Genomic DNA, 24,117 nt, shown 5'->3' on the forward strand with positions numbered 1-24,117 from the left:
GACTAAAACTCACTCAAGAACAACTTTATATCTAAGAAAAAAATCAATGGCTGTATTATGAACAACCTTGTAATCATAGTGTTTAAATAAAATAAAAAAGAAAGTTGTAAGTAAAATACATTTCAGTATCATGTTGCATTTATTGATAGCCTGAGTTGCCACAATTTATTTATAAATAGGTTATAAATAAATAGATTGACTAATAAAAATTTATTTATAAGAAAAATATTTATAAGAAAATTGTATGTGATTAAAGGCAGTGCACACTGGTGGGTTTTTTTATATAGCTATTAGGAATGGCTGTTGCTAGTAGACAGACCTCTCTAAGGTTGAGTTGAATCTCAGTAAAATTTACATTTGAATTGTAAAACTTGGGTTCACTCCAATGAGCCTCATTTTTCTCACCTGCACATGGGGGCAGTAGTTTAGCTCACTCAGCAAATTCCTATACAGGGGGGTTTCCAATTAGAAAACTGATGCTATGGCTACAGGAACATATGCAGGAATCTTAAAATCCTTTACTTTACTTCCTGACTCACTTATTCACTATTACTATTGGTGTTACTTATGAGTTTGAAATATATTTTTCCTACTGAGCTGAAAATGGGGACAATACCTGCATCCTTGATGAGAAACAGCTGACAAACTTTCTATCAAAAACAAACATTAGATGGAGCTGAAAATAAACTACAGCAAATAAGACACTTAACTACCATATACCAATCTTGGCCCAGCACCCCATCTGGTAACTGTCAGTCCCACCAGGAATGATCCCTAAATGCAGAGCCAAGCATAAGGCCTCAGCACAGCCAGATAGACCCCCAAACAAACAAATGAGTAAACAATAAATATTGTTTATCTGAATAATTTAAACTTTCGTTTTTTTTCCCCCACTTTAATCCCCTAAGTATTACCATCAATTTCATGATTTCCAACACAGCTTCATTTAAAGAAAAAATAAACAAATGATGATATAAGCTGCATAGTTGGGCTTTTAAAAATTAGACATAGAAATATGCTCAAATGTTTTCTTCCCTGCTGTTTTCCCCAATTTTCCTCAGCACTTCTGATCAGGCTCATTTTAATTCGGCTGTAGTCTGCTGTGGAGGCCCGATGACATTTGATACTCTGCAGATTTCAGAACACATCTGCCACAGTGTGGCAAACACATGCAGGAAAAAAGAAATGCAAGGATCTGAGCTGGGAACTGTTCCTGTTAACTAATCACGCCTGGGGGTCCACAGGCGACTGCCTCCACCATCACCTGCCCAATGGCAAAGTAGTCTCCATAGCCTATGGTGCTCACAACCTATTTCCTGGGCTTCAATTGAGATAAGCAGCAGCTTCAACCCCAAATCTTGCCTGGGGCTCTTCCAAATGTCAGTCATCTTGACCCTTCTCTTTAATTGAATGTTATTTAAAATGTACCTGGATGGACACAGATTGCAAGAAAGCATGGTTCAAGCTATCTGGGGATTGATTTCTTTTAACACACACACACACACACACACACACACACACACACACGTAGTGTTACAATGCAGACTTTGATTTCTCAAACAGAGAATTCAGGTAAATAAAATCTGCATTTTCAGGTCAGTCCCAAGTGAGGCTATAGCTGTAGCTGCTACTGAGTCTGTGATCCCAATAATAAAATTATAGTATATTCCATTTCTCCTCCCAAATAGTGCACTGAAAAATATGTCTGTGTATTGAAATGCCAGGTGAGGTAGTCGGAGCTGATGAGAAAATATATCCTAATATTAAACCAATATTCATATTTTTGTTCTTCATAATATTTAAAATATTCAAAGACTTAGAAACAGAAACATGTATGATCCTATTATGTTAAGGAATACATATAAGTATGTGAACGTGAGTGTGAGCAAATGTATATATGTGTGCAAGTGCTTAATAACCTATGTTAAATTAACCTTAATAGACATAATAAAGTGGCCGAAATGAGAGTATGGCGGGTAGGGTGTTCGCCTTGCACTCCACTGGCCTGTGTTCTATCTCCAGCATTCCATATGGTCGGAGTAATTCCTAAATGCAGAGCCAGGAAAAACCCCTGAGGACTGCTGGATATGGCCCCAAAACCTAGTCATAATCGTCATCATCATACTAATAAATATAAAAAAATGTTAAAAAATTAAAAGAAACTAATGTCTTCAATTTGTATGAACTGGCTAAATACATACCGGTAAATGCCATAATAGTTTTCTCTTTTTAAATAATCTAATTTCTAAAATAACTTTCTAAGTTATTGTTATTTATTGAAAGGTTAATAGCAGCATGTATTCTAATTATATAACTTAAAAACTGCAAATATAGTTTTCAATTTCAAGGCCAAATATGACATCTTCATTTCCTGTTAATATCTGGTCTATGCCCTGGTAATGAGAGTTGTTTAAATTTCTAGCATTTCAATTCATTAATTGATGAGATTGGCATTGCAAATGCTTAACTTAGGTGTAGTATTTTTAAGTAAAGAAAATAAAATTCTCTTTACCAAATGGGTTTCATAGTTAATAATGATCACTGAGAATTTGCTTTAATAATGGAATTGATTTTAAGAAAATTGAACAATATAACAATGTCATATTTCTCTCATTTTATAAAGTGCTCTAATGTAATAATAGCATTTCTTAGAAAATAAAATGTAGGAATTGATATATATAAAAAACTTGATAATCCAGCCTTAAATATTGTAAAAGTATTTGAATATGTTTCTTTACACGTTCCCCTTCTTTGATTTCTGATATGGCAATTAGTGTTAATCAATGAAGGAGATTCATTTTAATATGAATTAAATATAATCAAACATTTGGGTTTTTTATTTATTAATCTATGTTATTTTTACCAAAACAATATGCAACCATTTAGATATGCTATGATTCTCCCTACATTAATTTTTGTTTTTGGTTTTGGGCCACACCTGGTGAAGTTCAGGGGTTACTCCTGGCTATGCGCTCAGAAATCGCTTCTGGCTTTGGGGACCAAATGGAGGATAGGGGATTGAACCTCAGTCTGTCCTAGTTAGCATGAGCAAGGCAATTGTCCTACAGCTTGCACCACCGCTCCAGTCCTCCCTACATTAATTTCTAAATAAAGAATATGAACTTGGGGGCTAGAGTAATAACACAACAGATAGGGCATTTGCCTTGTATGCAGCCAACTTAGGTTCCATCCCTGGCATCCCATATGGTCTCTCAAGACTGCCAGGAGTAATTTCTGAGCACAGAGCCAGAAATAATCCCTGATTGCCAAAAGTGAGGCCCAAAATACTTAAAAAAAAAAGTTAGGGGCCAAAGAGATAGTGTGGAGGTAAGGTGTTTGCCTTGCATGTAGAAGGATGGTGGTTCGAATCCCGGCATCCCAGGAGGGATTTCTGAGTGTAGAGCCAGAAGTAACCTCTAAGCGCTGCTGGGTATGACCCAAAAACCAAAAAGAAAGAAGAAGAAGAACAAGAAAATAAAGAAAGAAAAGATGAAAAGCATCTGAAAACAACAGCAGAATTAATAAGCAGATTAATGGACAAACAAGGGCTCTTGTAAATGTTTAAATGTATACATTATTCATGCATATATACACCTAAGTAGTCACCTATCAAGTCTACATTGTGCATGTATTGAGGGGTCTTCAGGGGATTACTGATGGCTCTGCTCTGGGGTCACTGATGGCAGTGCTTGGGAACCATGCAATACAAGGGGGATGGAACTAGGATCTCCCACATGCAAAGCATGTGCTCAGCCCTTTGATCTATCACCAGCCTGATACCTGTATTTGCCACTTAAATTTAGACACACTTTGCATCTTGTTTCTGGTATTCGTTTTTTGCAATCATGTTCCCTTGTTATAAGAACCTTAATATTCATTCATACTATTGTGTTGGGTGAATACACAATGACTCACTTTTCACTTGTGGGCACTTCTCTCTGACTTCTGGCTTTATACTTGTGATAGCAGCCAATGTTGTCTGCTTGTATGCTTGTTCATTTTTTTGCCATTTACTACCTTGTGACTATTTATCCATAATATATGGGTTTCTTTTTTTCACTCATCAGCATATTATTATTACTTCTTTCCTAAAGAAATTAAAAAAATTCTTGGGGTACAGCAGGTAGGGCATTTGCCTTGCATGGGGCCAACCCAATTTCGATCACCGTCATCCCTCTGAGCTTGCCAGCCATGATTCAGGAGTGCAGACCCAGAAATAATACCTGAGCACCACCGTGTGTGGCCAAAAAACAAACAACAATCTCAATGTAACAATTCTAGAACTGACAATATATAAAGAATTTATCATAAGAGTCTGAAGAGTCTGAATTTACTTTCCAGGCTAGCTATAGAGATGTCTATAGAAATATCTACAGGGTATCTACTGATTAGCTCATTTTCATCTTTTCTCTATGTAATAAATGAAGTTAAACTGGGGATACAAATAAAAATAGATTAGGAGAAGACTTGAACCTTACTGAAACAAAGAAAAGACTGATGCACGAAAGTGCATAGAGGGGTTTGTACATGGATGTGAATGTGTGTGTGTATGTGCTGAGGGTTTCTGCTGATTTACAAGGCTAATACGATTCCATTTATTTATATCTGCAACCTAAGATTGCCAGCAGTTTTGGGATGCCTGTTATTTCTAAGTTGGGGCAGGAGGCAGACAATTCTCATTGTTTGGCCAGATTGAGACGAGTGGTGCAACTTGCTTGGCTGCCAAATGACGGTTACACAAGGCTCAGTCTGAAAAGGCAGAAGCTTCATGGAACTGACAGTGAATTGTTCTCACAAGGCCGAAGAGACAATTTGGCTGTGGCTGAGAAGCCCAGTGCTCTTAACATGCAAGCGGCCAGCAGAAATAATGGCATGTCAAGTGCAATTTTCTCACCGGCCACTGACATCGTAAACTGTAATATAGGATAATTATTCAGCATCCCGTGTCCTTCATACTAAGTACCACCCAAATGAGTTCCCAGTTATGGGAAGAGGGAAGGTTAGAAGGTCAAATTTAAAGAGAGAAAATGAGTCAGTGCCTTGGAGGGAAAGAATTATAAATAGATGTGGCATCAGATCCAAATAAGGAATGGCCTAGGTAGGAGGGAGATAGGGAAGGAGAGCAGAAGAATTTATGTAAGAGAAATGATTTGGAAAAGATATCTGACCACCTGGAATGCAAATGGGATTTCCCCCAATAGGAGGTTCACAGAGGCACAAAACAATAGCTAAAGAAATTCAGGCCAAATGATCAATAGATGTCACACACTATTTTTTTAAGTCCTGCTTTCTTTTTTGATTCTGTAGGGTTTGGTACTTTACATATATGTCTGCAATGCACTCTCTTATTTCAAGTAAGAAAATCCCTGGGGCCAGAGAAAAAAATACATTAGGTAGGGCATTTGCCTTGCAGAGTTCTATCCCTGGCATCCCAAATGGTCCCCTGAGCATCACCAGCTGAGCCAAGAGTAAACCCTTGCTCGCATCCAATTATGACCCAAACACTCCAGTTCTCTCTCTCTCTCTCTCTCTCTCTCTCTCTCTCTCTCTCTCTCTCTCTCTCTCTCTCTCTCTCTCTCTCTCTCTCTCTCTCACACACACACACACACACACACACACACACACCACACACACACACACACACACACAGAGTAAGGAAACCCCTGCCAGAGAGTGGTCCTATGACTTTCACTACCAACTGCTTTGCAGCAGACTTGGAAATCAATGAAGCAGATCTCCAAAGAGCTGGGCCTAACTTCAAATTCTGATTCAGAAGATCCCCCCCCCCCCTCCATCCTCTGCTCACCCAGTTATTTCAAACAGATCTCAACTTAACACATGCTATCTCACAGCTTGTTTTGTTTGGTTTGTGCTTGGTTTGTACTTGGTTTTGTGCTTGGTACATGCTATGTCCTCCACAGGCAATGTTTTCTCTTTCCCCTCTGCCCCTTCCATAACATTTCCAGGGGACAACTCCTAGCTTAGAACTCTAGAGTTACTCCAGTGGTGTCTGGATCAAACCCCAGCTCCTATTTGGGTGTTTGTTTGCTTTGCTTGTTAGGTCACACCCACTGATAATCAGGGGTTACTCCTGGCTCTGCACTCAGACATTACTCCCGGAAGGCTCGGGACTATACAGAATACCAGAGTACTGTCACTGTGGCCCCCAAACACAGAGATATTTCTTAATCTTCCATTTATGCTTTATTTTATTTTTGTTTGGGGCATACCCAGCAATGTTCAGGAATTACTACTGGCTCAGCAATCAGGAATCACTCCTGGTAGTGCTTGAAAACCATATGGAATGCCAAGAATTGAATTTGGGATGAATCTGTGCAAAGAAACTTACCCAGAACAATAATAATATTTTGCCCATTATTTATATTTTTAGTAGAAGTGACATCTTTTAGTATTTAGGAGGTCTGAAGCCACTTTCAGTAATGCCAAGATAGTTCCTGGAAGAAAAGTTGTTGGAATGAGGTACCAAGATTGCAATTAGGTCCTGAAAGGCCTGTGCTATATCACTTGACTAGGATTTCTATTTCCATTTTAATGTGACAAGTATTTTTATACATATTGTTTTAAAAGTCTCTCTAGTACCAGGTATGTTCCATGATAGAGATCATGGAACTGAGAAAATTTAGCAGATATTAGGTGCTCAGTAAACTTTTTTTTTATTTGAACAATCACCCTCCTATTTGAGAATGAAGGGCTCTCGTGATATCAAGAGTCCATATTAAAGTGTCCAAGCACATTTGATAATGAGGGCAGTATTGCTAGTTTTGGTTATAAGTTGATCACTAGAACACAGAAGCATAGAAGCAGCTTCCCATGCACCATTTTTTTTCCAGTATTGCAGACTAACAAGGTAGCTTCACATGAGTTTGATATCCATAGTGGAGGCCCAAGGGATGTAGCAGGCTTAAATTTTATTTTTGCGGAAGGACTAAGGCAGGAGGGAAGCCTGCTGGGGCAGTTTGTTTTCCAGAAATTCAGAATGCAGATTTCAGGTCTTCGCTGTGCAATAAACATAAACATGTTTTCAGACAGGCCAGAAAGAAAGGGATTACCTCTTTACACTGTTTTCTATCACTGAGTAAGACAAATATAGTGGGTGGCCCCTGCTGCATCCTCTGAGAGTAACTCTAGCAAGTTAACTTGTCTTCTAGCATTGCCTCAAAGTGAAACTCTTTATGACCAATGCATCAAAGTCTAGTCTACAAAATAAACAAATGCTATTTGTTTCATATCTGATTTGGGTTCATATCACTTTTATTATTATTCATACAATTTACTGATTCATTTACTCAAGGAATATATTTAGCATTTTCTATGTGCTGGGGCACATAATGAAGAAGAGAGAGGACTCAGTCCTTCTCTTTGCAGAACTTACATGCTTAGCAGACAACAAATCCTATATAAGATAGCACATAGTAAGTGTTAAATAATGATCATCAGGAAGAAGGAAAATAAAATATAGTCAAATAGTTCAAAACATTGGAGAAGAGACAGTTATGTTTTAGGCAAATGGAAAAGGGAGACAGTTTTAGGAATAAAACTTTCAACTTCATATTAATTCAACAGAATATACATACTTAAATTAGACCTGGACAACAAAACCCTTTTTATTCTACTCCATCCCTCATATGTTTTTCAGGTCCCTTTGGTCCAGCTAAAACGTCTTTCTCTTCTACTCATGCTATCAGGGCAAGAGACATTCACTGAAAGGTCACCTCCACCATAAGCAGCTTGGGTTAAACAAAAGGCACTTCCTTAGGCATATGAGTCTTGTGTTCACCTAGAGGTATAATGTTTGCTCATCTGTCTACCACTTCAACTACACACACACACACACACACACACACACACACACACACACACACACACACATACACACACACACACACCATTTCAACCACACACACAAAAATACTCAGCTAACTAACAATTACTCAGTTATCTGTGTCAGTAATTAAACATATATCTGGAGTTTGTTTGCTTTGACTTTTGGGTTACACTGGTGATGATGGGGATTATTTCTTGCTCTGCACTCAGGAATTATTCCTGGTAAAATCAGGGGATCAGGTGGGATAGCTGGGATTGAAATCAGGTCGGCCATATGCAAGGCAAGTGCCCTGCCCACTCTACAGTAAGTTTGTATATATTTAGTTTTACAAACTCTCCTTTTGGTAGACCTCCCAAGTAATGGCTTCAGGAATTCCAGGTTAATTACAGCTGAAATTTGGACAACTAATCCAGATAATTCAATGATAGGGCTCAAGGAGTAATAGCTGCTCAGGTCTTGAGGTTTAGGGGATCACTGTGGCTTTGCTCAGGGGTCTACATGGTTCTGGGATTTGAACTCTGCATGCACTCCTAACCGCCGAGCAATTGCTAGGACCTATTACTCATATACTTTTATCCTATTAGCATAATTATTCTATTAGCATAATTCTTGAAGAGCATTTGTCACTTCCCCAAGTTTACACCCACAAAGTGGTAAAGTCAATAGGCAAATGTCTGCAGAATGTACCTCTACAGCTTGATTCATTTTCTGCATTCGGCTGCATACCAATATAGCAAATCAGAACATGGATATTATAAGGGCATGCATAAAGCTCTAAGGAGCCAATCACTTAAAAATAGCTCTGCCCTGTAGTTTGAACTTAGACAGCCAGGTCCTGATGCCCCCACCAGGCTGACTTGCAGAGGGCCTTTTAAAGAACAGTCATGCTAAGTAACTCACACTTCTCTGCTAGCTCCTGGGGAGAAGCTCAGTGATGAAATGGTTTCAAGTAGGATATGGAAGAGTGTGCACAGAGATAAAACATTGTAAAGCACTGGTGGTTACCCCGATACGGATCATCCCCACACTCAGTCTGACTCATAATCTGAAGCAGTCACCTGAAATGTATTTTTGGCTTCACTACAACCCGAGATCCTCAAAACCTAAGCTGTCATAATTCTGGAGTAATTTTCTCTAAGGGGAAATATGTATGATTGGAAAGCAGGAAAGCTCTTTGGAACCTAAGATTAACTTTGACTTAACAATCATTGAGGAGAGAAAACAAGGGAAGTCTAATTCATAATAGCAGCTCTCAAGAATCAGGAGCATTTTGGTCATTTCAAAATCTGAACATTTACTCTCAGTATTTCTGTCATTCAAAGAAGCATGGACTTCATAAGTGATTAAGTTGTCAAAGGATGAATACTCCTTGTTTGTCTCTATAGTCTTTGTGGGAGAGGGATCCTAAATAACTCTCAGAATCCCAGGGGACCTTCCTGGTAATTCTACATCAACTGGGCCAATGATTCATTGCAATGATCAGGGATGTGTTACTGCTCAAGCTCTGTAGTGCTAAGGATTACAAGGTCCTCTAATGGTGCTTTTTAGGAGTATTCTTAGTGGTGCTAAAGAAGCCATATGAGTTTGAGGATCAAAGTGGTATTGGCTGAATGCAAGCCAAGTGCCTTAACTCTTGGATCATCTCTCCAACCCCTGTCTATATTCTTTATTTAAAGATTGTGAGAAAATTTCTTTTTCAGGGTCTATGAGTCCAAAACAAACCCAAACCCAAACCAAATATTTCTGCAGGGAAATATATGAATAGTTGCAATAATGGGAAGTCTGATGACTATAAATAGCCTCAAGACAGTTTTGCTACCTGAGACTGTATTAGGCATTCAAAAAAAATTCCTAACATCCAAACTTAAATTACATTTCTATGCAGGTAAAAATATAATATTCTCCTGATCATAACAAATTTGGTGATTAATACTGGAAGACACCATCCAAGTGGCATACCTTCATAAAGAATTTACAAAAAAGGGAACTATCAACTCTCTGTTCTTAAATGCAGATATATATTATATTTCATACAAAGTCCAGTTAAAGAAATTCTGAATATCCATCAAGTGGAAGTTTAAGGATTTTGGTTTTTATACTCAATACCTCTAAAATATAAATGAGAGTTTAAACACCTTAGTAACATCTTAATGACTAAGATGTAAAACTATGGGTAAAATTGTGACTTTAGGAATCCTCAGCTTGATTGAAACTCAAATCATCTACTAGTTTTGTGATCTTAGTTTGCTTAATTAATTCATCTTCTTAGATATTAGACTTGCAGAAAAAAAATCTGGTCAAGAAAGACCTATTCAAAACCCAGTGGGATAGATGTGCTTTGGAATTCAAAGTTCTCACATTTAGAAACATATTAAGATATATAAACTGTATACTAAGTAATACTGTCAGCAGGGAATGGGATAGCACCCTGTAATCAAACACATTAACATTTCTGCGGGGAAATATATGAATAGTTGCAATAATGGGAAATCTAATGACTATAAATAGCCTCAAGACAGTTTTGCTACCTGAGTCTGTATTAGACATTCAAAAAAAATTCTAACATTGTTTTCTATTTTAGACTTAAGAAAAAAGGAGATATCTACCTGTTCAAACATGTGTGTCAAATCATGCCTGCATGCACATATATGTGGCACATAAAGACACACACACATTGAAAGGGCTAGAAGGGGCTGTTTTGAGGATTAAATAGAATTATCTTCTCAATTTATACTTTTATAATAATGGTCCACACATATGAAGTACTCAATATTGGTCATACTTAGTTACTTGAAGTCAGTGGTCACTGTTGTATTCACTGGCATGTCCCTCATATGCCACAAGAGTGTCATCTAGATAGAAAGTCTCAATAGTTTTTGAATCAATCATAATATCTCTTCACCCAGGCTTCCTTAGTCTACAGAGAAATGTATGGAAAGAGAGAACATAATCCTTGGGGAGATTCAATCTGCTTTGCAAGATAATAGATAGAAACTAGAAGGCTATCAAAAGTTCCTAGTGAAATACAAAGAGTTAACTAAAGTCCCCAAGATCCATAGTTAGTTTTCTTCCTACTTCTCTAAATCCCTGCATTTGCAACATAAATAATATTGGCATGAATCACTTCTGAATTTGACTTTTCAGGAAAATAAGCCTTTGGCAGACTCATCATTGAAATTCTACCTATGATGGTAGTTTTGTGCATCAAAATTAACAAAGCTTATTAACAGTTCTCAGGAACAAGCATGAAGCATCTCCAGTAGCCCATCTGTGATTTCCGGAAAGAAAGCAACACTTAGCTCCATAAGGATATGACAACAGTGAGAATAAAACATAAATGTAAAACTAAATGCAGTGTGCATACATACAAATCACATGTATGCATATATGCATTTATAGTAGATTAAAAATCCTCACATACATACACATACATTTAAATTAAAATTCTATATATTTTATTTGATTTTACAATGAATGATCTCATGTCCTATTATAAAAATTTTGTTTTGTTTTTTGGGCCACACAAGGCGGAGCTCAGGGGTTACTCTGGCTCTGTGCTCAGCAATCACTCCTGGCAGGCTTGGTGGACCATATGGAATGCCAGGCATTGAATCCTGGTCTGACCCAGGTCATTCATGTGCAAGGCAAACACTATACCACTGGGCTATCGCACTGGCCTCTCCTATTGTAAATTTTATTGAACTCCAGTATAAGGCACTGTTATCTATACACTCTAAGAATTTTCCTTTGGAACCAGGAAAATAATTTAAATGACTGGCACATATGCTCTGCTCTGCATGTGCAAAATCCAAACTTTGACCTCCAGTACAGCATGACTTTCTGAGCACCACCAGGTGTGACCCTGAAAGAGCCTACTACCTAGCACTGAACTGTTGGACCCATATACACAGTCCCAAGTACCATCAAAAGTGGCCATCCACATCCTTGTATTGAGTGGGAGCACTCAAAAAGTGTTTTATAAAAAAATCTCCCTGGCACATATGTGCTGCCTGGGTACATGGTTCCAGAGCACTTACAGCCACATCTTCCCTCTTGAGATGTGGACTTCTTCTATTTTCATGCTGAGCTTGTACCAGAGCATTCTATCCCTTGGAGAAGCCCGTGTTTTCTCCTGAGCATATTACTCTTTACTCTCTGTTCTTATTCTCTCCTTTGCCTTTCCCAGTACCTCCAAATAAAATTTTTTACTTAAAAAAATCCCCTTTCTCAATCGTAGAATAAGTGTAAAAACCACAAATGGAAGCAAAATAAAAAAAAAAAAGAATTATGAGTAAACAGGAGATACATGAAATTGTAAAGAGTTGGACCTCAAAATGAAATGAAGCAAAGTAACATCTTAGGAACTGAACTAACAAAAATTCACACTGACCAAAAAATGCATCCTTCCTCCCAGAAATATTAATTACTGAAAAGGATTGGCACACAGATTTCTTGTATGTCATGAAAAAGAAAAACTTATATGTGTATCTATATAACCCAACAATGTTATTATATCTATGACAAAGTGGAAAAAACTAGTTTCACTTAGAAGAATAATTCTGTTTGCACTTAATACTGTTACCCTGGGATTATTAATTTTTCTAAAGAAATCAACAGGTAAATGGAATCACCATCTGGAGTTAAGTGCTTACGTGTGATAAGTCTGATGTCAAAAGACGAAAAGGAACAGAAACTGAAATTGGGGTCATAAAAATGGAGCTTACCCGGCCAACAAGAATCGGTTCTGGTCCAGAAAACTCTTCCAGCACGAACATTTGATTCCAAACCCAGCCTCTCTTGGAGCGGTTTAAAATCCGCTGTTCTTCACTTAGCCTGTTTAGTTCCAAAGGGGATCCACTCATTAAAACTTGAGACTGATTCATCGGAGCCATGTAAATGCAAGGGGCAAGAGTAATCCATAATATTATTAATGGAGTCCAGAGATCCAGGAGCATTTCCGCTAGCCGTTCTGGCATGGTCCCACCAGTTAAGCAAATCACCACGAAAATGAGACAATTATTTTTTTTGCCTCCGGTCTGTAGCCATCCAATTCATCATGCAGCGCCGAGCATTTACTTACAGCTCTGCCACGTGTTTATAACACAGGAAACAGACATGTCTAAGCCGTTTTTCTAAGACTACGATCCATTGGCTTTCCTTTTCATTGAAATTTTCTGCAAAAACAGAAAGGGAGAGAAATGAAGGTTTATAGAGCAGGGTTTAAAACACACAGTGCTTTGCAAAAAGCACTAAAAGGAACAACCTGAATTGCCTAAAGTTGAGAAAGTGCATCTCAGGAACTAAGAGAAGATGAACAGGTCAGCTACATTTTAAGCGTTGTTTATATTTACTACAAGTTTATATCTATGTTAATTATCAAATACTGTTTCAATAAAAGAAATTCTCCATTCCCTCTTGCTTTCCCCCACCTTCTTTTCTCTTCTTTCTTGCCTTTTTTCCTTTCTTCTTTCTTTCTCTATTCTTCTCAATCTCTTATTTGGGGTGGGGTGGGGTGAGTGGAGAGAGTCACCACACCCAACTGTGCTAGAATTTAGTCTTGGCTCCCTGCTGAGGGATCACTCCTGTCCATGCTCAGTGGGCCATAAATGGTGCTGGGATTCAAAACAAGCAGGCCACAAGTAAGAGAATCATCTTAACCCTTAGGTCTTCTAGCTGAAGCTTATGATATGAAGCATTTTCTTCCCTTTTGTAAATTCTGCATATCCTCTCTCCCTCCCTCCCTTCTTTCCTTCTCTCTCAGTTCCCACTCACTAAGAAAATGAGTTCTAGTTCACTTTTTTGCTGAATTATAGGAAACTAGCCCTTAATGGTAAAGACTTTTAAAATTCTTTTTACACATGGGAATGGGCAGAGAAAGTCCCCCAATTTTTACAATCTTAGCTGCCACAACCTATCAGAAGGGGATTGCCCAATTTAGGGTGCAGAATGCACTTCTCTGCCTAGATGCTAATAATGACTGAATAAAATTAGAAAGTTCCCAGAGAGAAATTCTGTAATGTCCAGTGTGTATGCTATAATCAGGACAGTGTCAGGGCTCCCATTCTAAACGTGGAGTTGAACAGAAGGTTTAAATTATGAAAAGCTCCTTTGGGAATGAAATAGGGTAAAAATACAATTTTCAATTGAGGAGATTCAGAGAGGAATGGAGAAAAACAGAAAGAAAAAAAAAGAAAGAAATCCCTATTACCTGAGGTGTCAAATACATTTTTTTGCTTACCTTTAGCGTGGCAAAATGTATTTCTTCCCTCTCAAAAAAATTATTTTTAAAGAAATAATGCTCACCACAGATCCCAGAGAGAAGCCTTGATGAATTAGATTCAATGGGAAAATAATTCCACAGGACACTATAGGAAATGGGTTGGCTCAGCGAATTCATAATGGGGTAGAGAACTTTCCCCTTTAGGTATCCAGCTCTGCTCTGGCTCAGATGGGAAGGCTTATCGTCATTAAAATTGGGTACATGAGTCGGAGATCTTAGTGAATGCATTCAGGGCAGAAGATGGGCAGAACCCAGCGAGGCTACAAACACAAGTTAAATCTGATCGACCAAGAGAGTAGTAGCATTATCCCACCTGATACTGTGTCGGGATTCAGGTCATTCATCCCAACTCTGCATCTCAAAAATGACCCGGTGGCAGATTGCACAAAGAGGCGCTAGGGTGAGCAGACTCTCTTCTGAAAACTGAAGAAACACAGGTTTCCCCTGGGGAACCGAGTCATAAAAGAATCCAGAATCATGTCCTAAAATTGCAACCCAGGCGGGGCAACCAAAACTTACTCTGGAACAAACACAATTTCAAAAGATTTGGATGAGAAACATATAACCCCCAATACTCATCTCATTCTGAATTCCCACCCCACATATTAGCCCAGAGATCTGTAAGGTCAAACGCCTGGCACACCAGGTTCTTTCCCAGATGGGGAAAGAAGAATAAGGATTTGTGGCAGAGTGCTCAGCAAGCAAGATGAACCTGAGTTTGAATCTCAGTTTACTCCCTCCTGTCACCACATTTACCAACAAAGTTCTAGACCTCTCTGAGTATTGCCTTTCTCTTCTGCAAAACAATCTTTGCTCTTTGGTGGCCGGAAGGGGACACATGTACACAGTATCACTGGACTGCAGAGCTTGCAGTTAGCCTGACTTTGACTCTGAGACTGGGTTAGGATGACCCCTACCCTTGAGAGGCTTAAAAGAAAATGCTTGGAATAAGCAGTTAAGTTGTGTGGCCTCTGAAACAACAGGAAAAAAGACATTAAAAAAATAGATAGTTGAAGAGTGACACAGACACACTCAATATCATCCTTTAAGGTCGGATAGAGGTGAGTCTAGAGAGGAAATTTTGTGCCAAATGACAAGAGAGTGTGAATTTTTCTGTCTTTGTTCATTTTTGAACACTGGCATTGCAGTTCAGGGATCATCCAGTGATGAAGATGTAACCTGGATTCTAGCATGCAAAGCATGTGCCCCTGCCCTCTGAGTCATCTCCCCAGACCGGAGATTCTTTCTTGTCACAATGTCTCAGACTAAACACATGTCAGGGCAAATGGATGGAGGCTCCCCAAGTAGACTCTTTTCCCCCAAGGCCAGACCTTAAAGCACAAAGGCCACTACTTCCACTCACCATTAGCCCAAGTTCTAGTGCGAAAAGGAAAACCCTGAGACCTTTGTAAAAGTTTCCACTAGCATCAGGCTGCCTGGAGGTATCATACATGTTAAAGAATAGCACTTACCTGGGAGTCTATAAACAACTACAATATACCTACTGGCAGCTTGATTTTAAGGACTTAAAGACTCTTGGCAAAACAAAACAAAACAAAACAAAAATACAGGAAAGGATAGAATATACCATTACTTTTATTTGATCTCTTGTGGGGAAGCCTGGGATGTTTGGAACTATACCTAGTAGTGCTCAGGAGATATTATTCTTGGCTCTGGACTTATGAGTGATCCTGGAAAGATTCTGGCAGCACATGGAGATGCATTGCCAGAATTTCAAACCAGGGACAAAATAAGTGCATTGCTCTTTAACTTCTTTCTCTGGGCCCTCTCCTTTTTATTTATTTGTTTGTTTGTTTTAGTCACATACAGTTGTGCGCAGAACTTAATCCTGGCTCTGTGGGCAGGGATCACTCCTGACAGTACATAGTGGGCCATATTCAGTACAAGACATCAAACCTGAATTGGTTACATGCAGGACAAGAATCTCCCACACCAGTCATCCTGTCCTCCGAACTATCTTTCTGGCCTCTAAATAGCTACTTTTGAGTGGTATTACATATTCTCAAGGATATTCTAGTATTAATGATTCCAAGCAAAGGACTGTAATCCCAGTTTAATCTTTAATTGACAGCTTCCTTGAAGGAGACCATCAAGTAGCCCGAGGATGAAATGTGAGGTTCTCTGAGCTCTCTACCTGAACTTGCCAGAATCAGGAAAACAGTGATAATAGACCCTGAGACAGTTTTATTCAATGACAGAGCTTCATTAGTGATAATGAATGGATTAATAAATAAAGGAATATCTGCATAGCCCAAAATAGTATCCATTAACATAATAGCTTACAGTTAGATAAAGCTTACTAATGCTTTGCACTGTTTGCTTCAAAACTGAGGTACAGAAGAATGACTTATTCAAGGAACACTGCTGGTAAGAATTATTTGATTCAAAATAATCTAACGCCCAAATCCTCCCTCTTAGCACAAAACTTCCTTCCATTATATAAACACTGAATTAGCTGAAGTTGTCAGGCACTATAGAGAAGAAAGCAAAAAAGATCAGGAAATAGAGTGTCTAATGAACAATTTCTGAAACATAGACACATACAATAGTTACTGACATAGCAGTGGTCCTCAAACTATGGCCCGCAGGCCACATATTGTATTTGTATCTGTTTTGTTTCTTCATTGCAAAATAAGATATATGCAGTGTGCATAAGAATCCATTCAGAAGTTTTGTTTTTACTATAGTCAGACCCTCCAATGGTCTGAGGGACAGTGAACTGGCCCCCTGTTTAAAAAGTTTGAGGACCCCCGATAGGGGATCCAGAAAAGATCGAGGAATACAAAGTGAGGTCAGTCATCTTGTATCACTTATTAAAGAAGGCTTCCTTTAGGAACTGCCAAATCATTTTGGTTGTTATTTTGTTTTTGCTTGGTTTTGGTATTGGTTTTGTGGTCACATCCAGTGATGCATGGGACTTAATCTTGTCTCTGTGTTCAGGGATTTCTCCTGTTGAACTCACATTGGGTACCAGAAATCACACAAAAGTCAGCAGACAAAATTTGCCATATTCCCTCTCTTGTGCCAGAGAGAGTCATCTCAATGTTTAGAAGGTCTTCCCTGACTGAAAAATAGATGTGAGAAGATATTGAAGTTAAGCCATTGATAAGAGTAAGACACCAACTAATCTAGGCTCACCTAGAATCATTTTCAAATCATTTCTTACTACATCAGCTAAGTCATGGTCATCTCCTCTTATCCCTAACCCCCCTATCTTTAATGATCTGTGCTACAAGTTGAATAGGATGTGCTTCTCTTTGCTAGTTTTTGTGGAGAACTGGTTTAATTTCTCAAAAATTTTAAGGAGTAGCTATACATTATCATCACACTAAGAGTCTTGAAGACATATTATTCAAACCAACTCCTTTTCAGAGAAAGGATAATTTGGCTGATGTTCAGCAAACAGTTCAGGCAAAAATGACCCAGTTATATATGACCTTAACTCCATGAAAATCCTTCATCTATCTATCCAATCTCACTGCCCCTTGAAGTATACCTCCTCATAGAGAATCTAAAAACACACATAAAACCCTACCTCAAATCTTACAAAACTATTATTTTATATTCTGTTGAAAGTTTATTTAGTTTTATTTAAATACAGGAAGATGATACCATTTAACACAGAAAGACTAACAGTGAACACTTAGAAAGTGAAAAATAGTTAAGAGCACGAGCAGTAGGGTGTTTAACTTGTCAGAGACCACCTCAAATATAATCACCGATACCTTCTATGATGCCCTCAACTCACCAGGAATGATCCCTGAGTGCAAAGGCAAGAGTAAGCACTAAACATTACTGGGTGTGACCCATTCCAAAACAACAAACAAACAAGTGAATAATAAGTAAATCTCAAAGCAGCTGTGGTAATAGCATGGGAGTCAGGGAAGTGTGCCTCAAATGCCTGAGAACCAGGATGGATTGCTGAGTACCATCTAGTCCTGGATGCATTGCTCCTGAGGTGCTCAAGCATCATTGGATGTAGCCCTGGGGGCCAGCACCATTGGCTAGATTTAAATATTGGTCTTTCTGACCAGGTTGTCTGAGTGTCAAAAGGAGTGGCCTCTGGACCCTGCAAGCAATGGTTGGGAGCCATAAAGTAAAATTAGACCAAAAATATAAGCCCACAAGGTTAAAGAGTAGATATGGAGCCAGAGCAATAGTATAGCAAGTATGGCACTTACTTTGCTTACAGCCAACCGAGGTTCAATTTCTGGCATTCTACATGGACTCCTGAGCCTGCCAGTAGTAATTCCTGAGTGCAGGGCCAGAAGTAAACTCTCAACCATCATCAAATGTGATGTCCTCCCCCAAAAAGTAAATATGTAGACATATGTCAAAATAACCCTATGATGTTTCATCACTATTTTATTGATCATCTCGTTTTAGAGGGAAGCAAACTGGAGTGCTGATCTTTCAAATAATACCCCATTTTTACTGAACAAGATGCTTTCAAAGCCTGAGGTCATTTTTGCTTCCATCACTTAGAGGTAAAAGTATGCTGTCAAATATTTAAGAGGCTCTCTATTATTAAAAAAAAAAATCCCCAGATTAACTTCTGAAAATGTATCCCTCATCTCAGGTCAGAATCATCTCCTGGGCACCACAAATGGGGTATATAAAACTTTAATCTGCATGAAAATCACTGGCAATCTTATTTAAATGTGGATCTTAATCCAGCAACTCTAGATCAAGGACTGCTCTGCTATATGCCTCATCAATTTTCCTGCAACATAGAGGAAAGTGAATTGATTATCATGGTTAGAGTCTGGGATTGAAGTGATATTAGCTCCTAATTTGGCTTTCTACTACTAGTTGCAAAATTTTGAAGAACTCTGTAGTGTAGCAGAGAAACACTCAGTATTACTTACTTTCATGACCATGGAAAATTAATTATTATTGTGTCTAAAAATTGATGTACTATATGAGGCTTTGGCAAAATCCAGTACTAGAATGCCTGGCTATCTGGAATTTGTATGAAGGCATAAAATACTTTCTTCAGTTCCTACCTACTTTGTGTGTATGTGTGTGACACTGGAGAAAATGCTGCGATCACTGAAGTATCCACATGCTATCAAAACGGGGCGAGTGGGAGTTGGCCCTGACTTCAGGGAAGTCTGTGTATTGGAGAGAAATAGGATTCAACTGTGAAAATTAGAACCATGCTATTTTAATGTTTATGCCTCTGCCACTGGCAGAGCTCATGTTGTCCTCTTTGATGATCAGAGAATGGCTTTATGGGAATTCTTGAGATGCAACAGAATGTTATGTCACTGTTATCAGAATTAATAAATACCACACTGCATATACAAACTGCTTAACTCAATGCAAGAAAGAAGAAATGGAATAGGTTGTAAAGCTTGGGTAAAAAAATCAATTTTATTTTTAGATTTTCCAACCACAGTATGTATGTCTGGCCAAGTAATCCACTTTATTATAATGCTGCTGCATTGATTTACACCCAGATAGTGAGATGAAGAGATTTTACAGTCTCTCTGGAATTCTTACAAATAAGAAAGTCTTTAGAATTTCCCCATGAGAAGATATCTTTTCTTAGGTAAGGCATATGCAATCTGATTTCTCATTCATACTTACAAACTACATTAGAGATAATTCTAATTACAGCCTGGATGTTCGTTACTTTGCTTACCCTAACATTTTTTTAAGGTGAGCTTGGTCAATTCTTAGATATGTTAAGTCATTATGCAAAAATTGCACCATCGATTTTATAAACAATGCAGATTCAAGTCCCAAACGATGAGCTGCACACTGATAGGTGAAGTATAAAAAAAGACAAGTTTTATAGACATTTTAGGGTTCAGTCCAGCAGATTATTGTGCTTGACAGCAAGTTATGCTTTTATTATCCAGTGGACTTAGTGGCTACAGTATTTCATGGAAGCATATAAAAGGACATATAGGACCAAAGAGTTGCTATTAAAAGTGTCTGGCCTTGAATTTAGAGCCATTAGCTGGCTGCTTCAAAACAGGTAAATGCACATTGAATTCAAAGTGATACTTCAGGTTAACAGGGAAGTGATTTCAACATGTGTCACAATACAATTTGCACAGAGCCCTGGATGACCAGTGCAGAACAGATAAAGTATTTGAATTCTGTGAAGGGGAAAATACTTGTATGTGTTCAAATGTAAACAATGCATAAGAATCTTCTTGCTTTAATGCCTTCTGAACTCCTGGAACAACTCCCTTGACAGAATAGAACTCTAAATATTTTTGTGCACTCAACCACATACATTTGTTTGTTTCTCTTTTCTCTTAGTTACAGTTCTATTGGTCATCTTGAATTGGCATCAACACATATACTTATTCAGTGTCTTTTTTCCTTTTTTTTTTTTTTTTAAGAAAATCATTGGCTTGTTGTGTCACCCCTTTCTTGATTATCAAGGCACTTCTCATTTTTGTTGAGAAAATTTAGTTTATGTTAAATTTTACAATTACTGGCTACAATGGTCAACATTAAATAAAGAAAACATGTCTCACTCTGTCCTTTCCTAGGTAGATTCAGAACTTTGTACAGACAAACATTTCTGGATGTTAACTTAGTACAGAATGGGATGAGTAAAACAAATATAGGATAAAGTCAAAACAAGGCCCATCTCTAGCATTTGAGATCCAAACGTTTATTTCTAAAACTTCCTTAGAAGTGTTACTGGACTGAGACATTGAAGATTGTTCTTTTCAACTTTCTACAGGAAGAACAGGATTGTGATCATCTCAAGAGGATGAATGGAAGCCCTACATCTACCTGGCCAATTACAGACACAGTTGTGCCAGGAAGGCACTTCTCTAATATAATCTAATTCCTTCCTTCTCGATTTAATAGCTACACTCTTTGCTATCTTTAAATTACCTCTTCAAATTTAATAGTTAAAGACCTAAGAAGTGAAAACAATTTGTACTGGTCCTTTAAGTCACAGAAACAGAATCAATCTTACTTATACTGTCATAATACTAAAGTGTAGGGAGCTCAAAGTTGCAGTGGTTGAGAACATTGACTCTGGGACTCACAAGAAATAGGTTTTAGCACATTTCTATTATTGTTAAAATTAAGTGACCTGGGAAAATTCATCTCAACTAATGGCAGATGAGGTAATCAAAGCTATGTGTTTAATGCTATAGGACATGTAGGATTTTAGAGGAAAAAATAAGCCTAAAGTATGATAACATACATAAGACAAAGTATTGGTCACTGTAGCAATCATAGTTTTAATGGATTGAATATTTTGTCTGGGGACAAATTATTTGATTTGTAAAAATTATTTCATTGCAATTTCTTGCAGCACTAGAAAGAATCCTCAGTATTTTATACAGACAGGTAATAAAATAACTTTTCTAATTCTTCATTTTTTTTTAAATGACCAACACCAATTTGGGAAAAATAACATGACTTTATATTGGTTTTATAGGGGCCTAAGATATAGTACAGGAGTTATGGGTCTAGCTTTTTACAAGGTTTACCCAGGTCAAATTTCATATGCCCCTCCCCCCCATTAGCCCTTAAGCACAGAACTAGGAACAGCAGTCCCTGAGCACTGGTAGGCATGGCCTAAATAAATAAATAAACAAATAAACAAATTGTTTCATTAAACCTCTTAAGTACATTATTTTTATCTATCTCCCCCAAAGTCAATCCTGCCTCCCTTTTCCATAGAAGACATGACCTTGTTCTTTCATAGTTTTCTTTTTTGTTTTTGTTTTTATTTTTGTTTTCAGCCACACCCAGTGACGCTCAGGGGTTACTCCTGACTATGCGCTCAGAAATGCTCCTGGCTTGGGGGACCATATGGGATGCTGGGGAATTGAACTGCGGTCCATCCTAAGCTAGCAAGATAGACGCCTTATGGCCTGTGTCACTGCTTCGGCCTCTCCTTGTATTCATCTTAAAGAGCAAAGCAGAGTCATTCACTTTCAATCCAATTTAATCCACTCTCCAAAAAATAGGGCATTGCATATTTTGGAATATTGGTCCAAGTGGAGAGTTCCTCCCTACTAATTTAAAGATAGAGCCAAGTGCTCTAGAAACACATCTCAGGGAGGAAATACTCTGAGATGATCAGAGTAATTAGAGTTTAGGTTCAAATACTGTCTTGTGCCCAATACTACTCACCAAATTTCATTTATTTATTTCAAGGAACTTTAGCACTACTCTTGACAGTTAAAAGCTCTCCGGATTTGCCTTAGAAATGCAGGCATAGTTAAAAATCCAGTAATATCACATAATTAAAGCCATGATCTACAGCACTGAGATGGAAATGCTGTCAAGTATCCCAAAGTAAGTGAAGATTCTGCCAATTAGATTCTACTGTACAGTGATCACCCTTGTTGTCTGTGTTCCTTACTGTCTGTCATTCTCTTGTGCTTTAAATATTTCAAAGTGTCAAAGATCATCCACTGTTACTGTGAACTATGGGACACAAATGTGGATAGGGACATACTAGAAAGCAATCACAATCATTTAACTAAAGTAATATAAGGTACCACACATTATATTCAAGTCATTAAAATGAAATTGCTTATACAATTTATAAAATAAGCATTTTTATTTGGGCTATTTTATTTTACTGAAGTTCTAAGACAAGTGTGTTTTATACTCTAATCAAAAAGGTTTGAAAATGTTTTCATATTCCTGAGCATTCCCATATTGATAATGGGGAATTCTTGAACACAGAAGAGCTAAAGTCTGCTTGTTGAGTTAAAACATCAATAGCTTAAGTCATGAAGAACAGAATGTTCTTCTTGACATGTTTATATCAAATGTTGGAGATGACATTTCATAAAATAAAAAAGAATATTTAAATCACTGCCCATTTACTTATGTTATTTATGTCATTGTCACATCAAAAGTCAAAAACTCATATTGTATGTCTTCATTTATGAAAAAAGATCCAATAAATGGATTTTTTTCTTCTAATAGTCGTGAATATACTGCATGACATAATTCATAATAGTCATGAATTACTTAGTGACATATTAAATGATTAAAATGACTCAACTTACTGTCCCTTTGAAATTATTCAAAAAGCTAAAATACCAATAAACACTCACACATGACTTTACTATGGACAATATATTTTTCCTGCATGTATGTTATTATTGAATATGATGTTCATTAAATTCAATATAGAGACAAGAATTATCTAAAACATAGGCTTAAAATTCACATAAAGTTGATGAGAACTACTCCATTCAAATGTAAGATATATTCATTTTAAAAAGAAAAGAGGGTGATATGGTTCTAATGGAGCAAAGCAAAAAAAAAAAAAAGTGAGTCCTTTCTGTTACTTTTTTCCATATATTTTCTGTCAGCATAAGGCACAGACATTCAGTTGCTCATACCACAATTCTATAGTTAGAGAGCATTTCACTCAAACAAAACATACAACTTTGGAACACATAGAGTTTAACAACATTCTTAATGCAAATCTAGTCTAGGAGGAGTCTCGTTTTTAACAGAGATAAATTATGTCATTTTTTTTTACTACCATAGTATGTTTAAAATGATTGTCAGGAAGAAAATATATGTTTTGTGAAACATGACTAAAATTGATCTTTTAAAAAAATCAAGAAAAGCTATATCTAAAACTAAACTGAGAACAAAATATAAAATTTCTAAGAAAATAGAGGTAATCACAATATTAGACTTCAGATATGGTTGTATTTCTTCCTATCTTTCTCTAGAAACCATCTAATAACAGAGAAAGTACACATCTATTCTAATTGTTATTGCATTTTATTGCTGAAAGAATACTAACTCTCTGCTCAGGCCTCAATGGATCATCATTACAGTATCCGTGATTGTCTTTAGCAGTGAAAAAAAAAAAGGTATATGTTTGGAGGTTCTAAATGCAAGTGTTTTTCTTTCTAAAGAGATAACCCCCCAAAATCACATCTATATAATTCTATCTACTAATGGACATATGAAAAATGAGAAAAATCCAAAGGCAAGGTGGTGG

At 37.5% G+C, this 24,117-nt stretch overlaps 1 protein-coding gene across 1 annotated transcript in view; it reads right to left on the minus strand.

Moving 5' to 3' along the window:
* The window catches only part of CDH8 (cadherin 8), a 462,580-nt gene that overhangs the window by 433,746 nt on the left and 4,717 nt on the right, over positions 1-24,117 (minus strand). The window contains exon 2 of the mRNA XM_049786831.1: positions 12,571-13,020. Coding sequence (XP_049642788.1) covers positions 12,571-12,822 — 252 coding nt within the window. The 5' untranslated portion in view covers positions 12,823-13,020. The remainder of the gene's footprint in view (positions 1-12,570; positions 13,021-24,117) is intronic.

The sequence above is a fragment of the Suncus etruscus genome, chromosome 14 (genome assembly GCF_024139225.1).
Source record: "Suncus etruscus isolate mSunEtr1 chromosome 14, mSunEtr1.pri.cur, whole genome shotgun sequence".
NCBI lineage: Eukaryota > Metazoa > Chordata > Mammalia > Eulipotyphla > Soricidae > Suncus > Suncus etruscus.